The 9,312-nt window shown below is 52.4% G+C and overlaps 1 protein-coding gene across 4 annotated transcripts in view; it reads left to right on the top strand.

Moving 5' to 3' along the window:
* Nucleotides 1-3,415, top strand: part of RNFT2 (ring finger protein, transmembrane 2) — a 27,978-nt gene extending 24,563 nt beyond the window's left edge. For all 4 annotated transcript variants that reach the window (XM_027661486.1, XM_027661484.1, XM_027661485.1 and 1 more), the window contains 4 exons: nucleotides 401-466; nucleotides 1,337-1,438; nucleotides 2,663-2,788; nucleotides 2,914-3,415. In XM_027661486.1, coding sequence (XP_027517287.1) covers nucleotides 401-466; nucleotides 1,337-1,438; nucleotides 2,663-2,788; nucleotides 2,914-2,985 — 366 coding nt within the window. In that variant the 3' untranslated portion in view covers nucleotides 2,986-3,415. The remainder of the gene's footprint in view (nucleotides 1-400; nucleotides 467-1,336; nucleotides 1,439-2,662; nucleotides 2,789-2,913) is intronic.
* The last annotated feature ends 5,897 nt before the right edge of the window (nucleotides 3,416-9,312 follow it).

Genomic DNA, 9,312 nt, shown 5'->3' with positions numbered 1-9,312 from the left:
CCTTCTCCTTCTCCTTCTCCTTCTCCTTCTCCATCCTCTCCTTCTCCTTCTTCCTTCCCTCTCCTTTCTCCTCCCCTTCCCTCTCATCTCAGGGTGGGAATGGGTCCATTTTATCCCTTCCAGACAATTGTCCCACCCAACCTCTGCCCCTCTCCTCATCCTCTGCAGCCCCTCCTTTGCAGTCTGTGTTACCAGAGGTTTTTTGGCTGCTCTTCCCCACTGTCAGTTCACATTTATTACACGTTTCATGGTCACCATGAAATCGTTTTTTTGGCACCATTGTGACTTTTTTTCCCCTCTGAGTATCCTTTTGGAGACACCATTTCCTGAGGTTCTGGACTGTAAACACACACACACAGAGTTTGTGAAAATTACCTGAAATGGGACATTTTTATTGCAGTCCTTTGACATCTGTGGCCGTGTGGGAAGTGTCAGGAAGGCACTGAAGGTCCTCTGCACCCCCCAGGTAAGGAATGAGACCTCAAAGAGTCAGTTCAGAGGTGAAGCCTTGTTCCTGTGGGATGATGGAGCTGAGAATTGCTGTTCCCTCCTGTCAGGGATGTTGGGAACCTTTCCTGACCCCTGCCCTGTCCCAGCTCTGGGGAGAGGCTGTTCCTGCTTTGTCTGACTGGGAGCTCTGTGTAATGTGGATTAATCCACAGAGGCCAAACCTGCAAGGATCTGACACAACCTTGCAGTGCAGAGTGTGAGAAGGGCTTTAACCAGAACCCTGTGGTGCCTTTTGTGCAGTGACACTCCCAGAGATCAGGATTTATCCCAGGTACTGGTGTTTGGATCTGCTGCACTGACATGCTGGGACTTGTATTTTAAGAAGGGCCACACCACCACTGCAATTTGTTAGAGCTCACCTGGCCTGTTCTGTGGGCTTGGCCTGCTCATTTTTAACTCAGCATGTTTCTGTTTCCCCCAGTCCTGTTAAAATGTGGGAGAAACATTTACCCTCCACATATCTAAAAAGAAAAGTGGGCAGCCCCTGGGTGCTGCTGCTGCTTTTCTCTCTCCTGTGGTCTAACTTGCTAATAATAATCCCTCTCGCTATCCAAACACCTCTGCAGGTGGTGCTGAGCTCATTAAGTGTCATTATTGTTGCTGCACAAGTGGAGGCACCAAAGGGTGGGATCAGCTCGAGGGGCCAACCCAGCAGAGAGCAGAGAGCTGCACAATCCACGTGCTGCTGCCCACACCTCCCTTCCCCACCAGGGACACAACCCCAGTGTCCTTCCCGGGCCGTGTGGGCTGGGAACAGCCCTGTTTTCACACTCCCTGAGCCTCCAAACCCTCGGTCATTGGGATTTTCCCCCCCTGTCCCCCACAGACCTACGGGGTCCGTGCCACCAGCCAGCAGTGCAGCGAGGCAGGAGACATCTGTGCCATCTGCCAGGCAGAGTTCAGGGAGCCTCTGATCCTCCTGTGCCAGGTAAGAGCCCAGGCTTTCCTGCTGGCATTCCTTTGGGTGTCCTGCAGCTGGGGAGAGAGGCACAGTCGACCTGGGGGCCTCTGAAACCATTTGCTGGGTCTTGGGCTGGGTCCTGGTGGGTGTTTATTGCCCTGGCCTGGGTCACTGGTGGTTCTTGGCAGCTGAGCCACCCTTCGGGGGCTGACCATCACTTTTGGGGGGGAAATAGCCTTGTAGGGCAGGGATGGCAGTTGAGGAATGCTGCAGTCCTGGCCTGGGCTGGGAGAAGCCCTTGGAACACCCCACACTGCCATGGGGGCTGTTAATGGACCAGAGGAGCTCGTGGCAAGGCTGGAGGTGCTGCCCCAAGGTTTTCTCTTCAGGCTTTGCCTGCTGGGGTTGGAATTCTGAGTCCTGGAGGGGCCCTGGCTGCTGTGGGTGTGTGAGCAGGAAAACCCCAGGCACGGGGAAGGGAGCTGGTGGGATATGAGCTCTCTTGTGGTATCAAAATAAAGCTCAGGAGCCTGTTTTTGGAGAGCTTCATGGAGAGCTTTTGGAGAGCTTTTATCCCATTAGACAGCAGGGTTATCAAATTAAAGCAAGTGGGTCTCCTGTGCATCAAAGGTGCCTCTCAGCATTGCTGTGAACATCTGCGCAGATGTTCCTGAGCTGGGAGCCCCAGAGGAGCTGCCTTTGTGTCAGAGCTGAGGTTTGGGGAGTGACAGTTCTGACTCCACATGAGCTGAGGTGTGCTTCTCATCCTCCCTGCCCTATTCCTGCTCTTCCAGTCTGGGACTGGGTGGTGTGAGCTGGGGATCCACCCCTCCTGATCCTGGTGCCCAAGGCAGGATGGAGGGAGAACCCAGGGAGGGGCCAGTGCAGAAATGAGAGGAGAGAAGGGGCGAAAACTGGCATTTATGGAAAGGGGACACTGGGCATTGAGAGCAGAATAAAGCAAATGCAAGGAGTGAGGGGGTAAAAAGTGGGTAAAAGTGAAGACTTAAATAACTCAGGATGAAAACATGGCAGAGAAAAGCTCTCCCTACTCCGTCAGGCCTTTTTAATGTTTCTCTCTAGTGCCATATTAAGAAATAATAAATCATTGGCTTTGGCAAAGACGCCGATGTGCTGGTAATGCTGGGATTTATTTTTCCATGCAAGTATTGCTGTTGTGGGTCCCTCCCTGCTCCCAGGGGACACAGGGAGGGCCCTGCTGCCTGGTGACACTGCCCCTTGTCCCCACAGCACGTGTTCTGTGAGGAGTGCCTGTGCCTGTGGTTCGACAGGGAGAAGACGTGTCCCCTGTGCCGCTCGGTCACCGTGGAGACCCTGCGCTGCTGGAAGGATGGCACCACCTCTGCCCACTTCCAGGTCTACTGACACAGGGCACCTCATGCAGGGGAGAGGAAAAACCTGGAAAATCACCCCATGCCCCCCCCCCATTTAGCTGCCCTGTGTGTTTGTTGTCAGTCTTCCTCCCAGCTCTGTCCCTCCAGGAGCCAACGGAACAGTTGTCACCGGCCGGGAACTCCGTCCTCAAAGGCAAGGAGATGTGGTTTGTGCCTTGAGCTACAGCCGAGGATTTTCCTGGAGCTGACGTGGTTATGAACTGCCTGGGATGTTTCCTGCTTCCCTGTCCTTTTAGTGTGGACAAATCCCACGTGGACAAGGCAAGGGAAGAGTGGATTTCATGGCTATGACCTGATGTGCTGCAGCAAAGCTGTGCCTGGCTCGGGCCTCTGCTGAGGTGTCTCACGTTATATGGCCCCAGATTCCCTGGATCCATAGCTTTTTAGGATGACACAGTGGCTGTTCCAGAACCTCTGGGAACTCTCCCCAAGCAGGGCTTCAGAACCTTGTGTCCAAAATGTCACCTGGGGCTGGAGAAATGGCATTTCCCAGCAGCCACGTGTGTGCAGTTGGTTCCACCGATGGCACAACTGTGGCTGCAAGCGTAATAGAATCAGTAAAAAGTCGGGAAAGACCAGGCAAGTGAAGCTGGGAATTACATTTATTTTTGTTGGGAATGTTTTCCCTTTTTTAATTTTCGTGGTGAGGCTTTGTGGTTTCCCAGTATATGAGGAGAACAGTGGGAGACAAAGGGAGATTGAAGTGACAGAATCACGGGAGTCGAGTTGGATTTGTCTGGGTGAAAAATCCAGCTCCAAACCAAGAGCATCCCACAAACTGAGGGGTCTCTGCACCTGCTCCTGGGTGCAGCCCCTCCAGGCCAGCCCCACTCACATCCAGGACCTGCCTGGGTCCCAAACCAGGAGAACTGGAGCTCCTGGAGGGATTAACCCCTTCCTGTGGCTGAGGTGCTGCAGCAACAGGGAGCTGCTGTTTGTTCTGGAGCTTTCCCTGTCCCCAGAGCACCTCTGCTCCTGCTGCACAGCCAGGAAGTGCCTCCCTAGGAACTGTGGTGTTTTCCCAGCTCATTGCCATGGGAATGGCCCGAGGTGATGGTCCCAGCTGAGTGACAGTCACCCCTGAGCCCATCCTCTGGGGGAGATGAGCTGGGTGTGAGCTCACTGGAATCCCCAGGGGGAGAATTCCAGCCAGACAGGATTAAAGCTCCACGTTTCTTTGTGATGTGGCTGGAGGAGGGATGGTGGTGGGAGGCAGAGCCTGAGCAGGGAAGAGTCCAGATCTGGCTTGAGGGATGTAGGGAAGCAGAGGAGGGAAAGCTTTGCTTTCCAAGACAAAGTGATTTGATTCCTGTAAAAAGGATCCTGTGAAAGCAGGGAATTAGCCCAAGGAATCTGGTTGCTCTCTGCAATGGGAATGGCCCCTCTGGGATGGGGGAAGGCAGGAGGCAAGGCTGGCAGTGGGCACAGGAATGTGGGATAGCCTGGTGTATCCACTGGGAAGAGGGCAAAATGAGGGATTCTGTGGGCCAGGCAGCTCCTGAAAGGCCTCAGTGCCAGTTTTCAGGGAACCAAAGGGTTGGTGCTTCTGCTTTCCAAGTGTTTGAAAAGCCACTTCTGTTTCTTTTTTTTCCCTAAATGCTCCTGGAAAAAGCGTTTGGACAAGTGTAGGAGAAGGTCAGTGGGAGCCCAGCACTGCAGAAAGTGTGGGATAAACTGCTCCAGAGTTAGTCAGTGATTAGGCAGGAAATCAAAGGGAAAGTTTGGGAATATTGTTTGAATTCTTAAAGTCTTTTTGAGAGGGGAGGACAATTTTAACCTCTCCTAGAACACGACACCAGAAAACATCCAGGGGGAAACTTCAGCTCCAGTGATGGGAATCTGCTGATTTCCACAGGAAAACAGGGAGGGCTGTGGGAGGAAATCACTCAGAGAGAGGAAATAAAAACCCGGAGCCTTTATTTTTGCCATTGAACAGTTATTTTTCTCTCTTTTTTTTTTTTAATAAAGTCCTTATAAATATGTACAAAGAGTCTCAGCATACGAAATTCCTTTTACAAAAGAGAGAAGAAGCCCCTTCCAAGCAGGACCAGGAGCCTCCAGGGGCTCTGCTCCTGCCTTGGGGAGGTGGAAACCTGCACAGTGACTCTGCTGGAGTTACACCCCCCTGCCTGTCATCCCTGTCATCCCCTTACCAATGGACCTGGGAGAGACTGGGAAGTTCTGCAGTGTCCTAAGGATCGATGATGGGAAGGGTTTTGTGGTGAGGTGGTGTTTGAATTGACTGGAAAGGTGATGCTGGAAATACCCATGGAATTAACCCCCCCCCCAGCTGGGTTTGCTCTGCTGAGGAGCCACTGGGAAGTGATGGTGTAACTAATCCAGGGTGTAACTAATCCAGGGTGTAACTAATTAAGGGTGTAACCAATAATGAGTGTCATTAATAAAGGCCATTTAACACCCAGAAGTTTTCAGTGAATACATATTAAAGCTCCAAAGTCCCTTTGTGTAAATATTAAACCCCTCAGGGAACTCGAGCCCTCGGGTTTTCCTGCCCAGTGAGGTTGGATCAGAATTCCCTCCTGTGTTCAAATAAACATTGTCAGGGAAAAAAAAGATCCACTTGTTTTGTTGTGGTTTGTAGTTTAATTTTTTTTCCTGGAGGTGGGCACTGGCCATCCTGGAACAGCAGCTTTTCCCACTCCTGGGGAGGGCAGAGCTGTGCTTGGAAGTGCTGGGATGTGAGAGATCCTTGTTCTGCAGGTGGAGTGTGATCCAAGCCACTGGGATTGTCCTGTGCTGGGAACAGGGAGGGCTCTGTCTGGGAACAAAGGTGGCCTTTGGAATGTGAGGGGTCGCACATTCCAGCTGGGAGAGGGCGAGAAGCCCAAGGCAGGAGCAGCACATGAGGATGGATCCCTCCCCTCCACTTCCTCAGGAAGCCCAATTCCCATGGCATTCACACTGCCCCATCTCCTGGGTTTTGAGCTGGCATGGCCAGTGTCCCCTCCTGGGGTGGGATGGGCAAGTCCAGCTCACCCCCAGCCCAGGGGGACACAGGAACGGGGCCGAGTCCAAGGCCTGGATTGCAAATCCCATTTGCTGGGAGCCAAGTGGCTCTGAGGAATGTTGTGCAGATGCTGTTCACCTGCTGGGGGGTGGGAAACAGCCAAAGGTTTGGACCTGGACAGAAAATGTATGTCCAGGATTTCATGTGGAGCCACAGGTAGTTTGTTATTCACGTCGGGCTCCTGTCGAGATCCCAGGCAGATGTTTTAAAACCATTCCTAGGAAAATTCAATATTAAGGTGGATGTACCTTTGTGTCCTCATTGTGGGCCAGTTTGCACGTGGCAGTGCAGTTTTCCAGCAGGGAATTGCCTCATTCCAGGCTCTGTGGACACAGAGACTGCAGCAGTCTAACCAGTTCTGTCTGCACTGGGGTTGATCAGCAGGAACAGCCTCTGCCTCTGCCGGGGGTTTAAGACCCCTGTAATTTTACTGTGATACAGAAACATGATTTTAGTGTGACACAGAGACAGAACAAACTCACAGCTCAGATGGAATTGATTCAAGAAGTGTTGGTGATTGCAGGGAATTCTTCAGTGTCGGGCTGGGCTGGACGAGGGCAATCCCTGCCCCGTGCTCTGCAGCAGCAGTGGGATGGGTTTGTCCTCCCCCATCACTCACAGCTCCCCAATTTTGGGTGATTTGCTGCGTGTTTGTGTTGGTGACGCCTCTCCTGGGCACACAGAGGTGTCTGACAGGAGGCCTGGTCCCATTCCTGATGTTTTTTTCCACTGAAAATAATTCTGGGAGAAGAGGGAGGGCTGTGGGATGGATGTGCTAAACCCCGGGACTGACCCGGCCAAAGCTGAGCAGCGCGACAGGAGGTGACCAGCAGCCCACGCTGGGCTGCTTTTTCCCCTTGGAATACAGAATTCCAGCCTGTGCTGGGAGCTGCCTTGGCCGAGAGCTGCTTTAAAAATTCATCCAGGCTTTCCCCGCAGCCGCGCGGGCGGCGGGAGCGCAGACAATGATCTCAGCCCGCTCCGCTCCCGCTGAAACCCGAGCCGGAGCCTTTTGTTTTCCCTTTGGAAAGCGCTCCCTGCTCTTCCCAGCTGATCGAAACCCGGGGCTGGGAGAAAACAAACGGGGGGAGAGAGGAACTGTGCTGGTTTCCTGCCCACGAGGAGGGTACAGACGCTGCCCGGCTGTGGCAGGGCAGGGAATTCACGGGGAATTCACAGGGAATTCGCAGGGAGTTCACAGCATGCTTCCCTTGCCAGTACAAACATCACCCAGGGGGAGAGCAGATCTTCTAAAAACGATAAAAACACCCCTCGTCAAAAAAACGGCGGCAGTTCAACAATAGCAATTACACCAGAAAATGTAAGGCTTCGACAAATCCGTGCCCTCTAGTAAGGAATTCCAGTTCTGTACAGGGAATTCTGGCTACAAAACTCCAAAATTAACCCTCAGTTCATGCTAAACATCCAGTTTGGAACTACAAAAGTGAAGCAAATCGGGATTTGGGGCGCTGGAGCTGCTCTGGATTCCACCTGGGAAGCACCCCAGGTGTGGCTGTTCCACGGCAGCACCACGTGGCTTTAACTTTTTTGCTGAGTGTTTGGAAGCAGCCAGGAGAGCAATCCCCTGGGAGTTCTGAGGTTTGGGAATCTGACAGAGGGTTGGGACAGAGGGAGAACAGCCAAGCTCTGCCCTGAGGCTCATCCCTGACTTCAGGGGCTCTCCTGATGGCAAGGACAGAACTTCCTCCCCTTTTCCATCACTGTTCCAGGGGAACTGCCTCTGTGGGAAGGACACCAGGAGCAACCTGGAGGCTGCAGGGGCAGGAGAACCAGGGGCACTGCACAGGGAAAATGGGATAATGCATATTCCAGGGAGGAGTCGGTTACATTCAGAGCTGATAGAGGTGAGGAACCTGTGCCCTGGAGGGAGCTGTCCCAGGAATGCCTGGGGACACCCCACGGGCTGGGGAAGGAGGACAGACCTGCAGGTGTCCCATCCAGCCTTCCCCCAGCAGTGATTCCTGCTCTGATGGCACTGTGTGATTCCACACACACACAATTCCACCTCTGAGTCACCTGCAGAAATTCCTGGTTTTAAGACTCTGCCCAGTCCGGCACTGGCAGCACTGCTGGGATCACTGCTGGAATCACTGCTGGAATCACTGCTGGAATCACCTGAGGCTCCTCCTCTTGCCAGAAGAATCTGTACTTATTTCAGCAGGAGACTGAGCTGGGAAGGGGTTCAGGATGCCAAGGATTACTGAGCATCAGGCCAAAAACGGCAGGAAAAGGTTTCCTGGGGTCCTGAGACCACCCAAAGGCTCCAGACTGACAACCACAGAGCTCCAGATCCCTCCCAGCACCCAAAGCTCCTCACTGGGAACCACCTGCCCTGCCAGCACAGCCCTGGGGCTGTCTGGGGATCAATAACACCCAGGAACTGACTGATCAATATATGGATTGATCAGTATTGGGCTCAAACTCAGCAGGGAATCTTTGATAAGGGGGGAATTCGGCTTTCAGGTTCCTTGGAAACCTTTCTCCTGCAGCACTGAAAATGCTGGATGAACACTCAGCTTCTTCCTGGGCTGGGAGAGGGGTGGGAAGTGTTTTTAAAGGACAAGGAGCCAAACTTCCTTCGGAAATCGGGTTCTAACATTCTTTGAAAATGCCCCCCCTGCCACGGGAGGGTGAATTTTCTGGTGGAAATATCAGAAGCTTGGAAAAAATGTTCCTAAAAAACCTGTGCCCAGTCTTTCCTGTGAGTAGGATCCAGTGATAAGGGACCCAAAATCTGACAGGTAGTTTTGGCTGCAGTGAAAAAAGTGCTCAGTACCAGACTGAAAGAAAGCCCTTTGATTTCTAAGGCCAAGTTCTCCTGCCATCCCCTGCTCTAGTGATTAGAGTTCTCTCCCCTGGGTCACAGGATTTGGGACTGCTTAAACCACCATCCAGGAGAATTCCCAGCTCTGGAGCTGCAGGAAGTGCTGCACCAGCAGACCTTGATATGGAAAGAGCTGGTGTGTCCTTTCCACCTCAGTGAATGCTGCAAACTGTCAGAAGAAAAAAAACAACTGCTCCAAAGAAAAAAAAAAATGAGTTTTATAAAGTTCTGGGGGGGTAGATTATCTGGTTTAAGTTTCTGCAGAGATTGAAAGAAAGAAAAAAAATAGCACCTTCTCAACAAGTCTTATTATTTCTTTTTTTTTTTTCTTTGCTATCTCGTGTATAAATATCAATAACCAAAATAGATCTTTCCTCGTCCCACGCTTCTGAACATCCTCTTGGGGGGGGGGGGGAAAACCGTAGCACCACAGAGAGAGAGGCAGTTTAGCCCCAGCCAAATATGTAAAACGTAGCACCAGAGAAAACTAAAGTCAGAGGAAAAAAAAGCCGATCCCACCTGGTGCCGGAGCGTCAATATTTACACACACCGCCCGCTGCGGGAGCGCTGCCCGCCTCCAGCTCGGCATTCCAAGGGGTCGATAGCTCGGCAC

Source organism: Corapipo altera, unplaced genomic scaffold, assembly GCF_003945725.1.
Source record: "Corapipo altera isolate COAL_440 unplaced genomic scaffold, ASM394572v1 150, whole genome shotgun sequence".
Classification (NCBI taxonomy): Eukaryota; Metazoa; Chordata; class Aves; order Passeriformes; family Pipridae; genus Corapipo; species Corapipo altera.
Note: the sequence above shows the minus strand (reverse complement) of the source record. Positions and strands in the feature narration are given on the sequence as shown.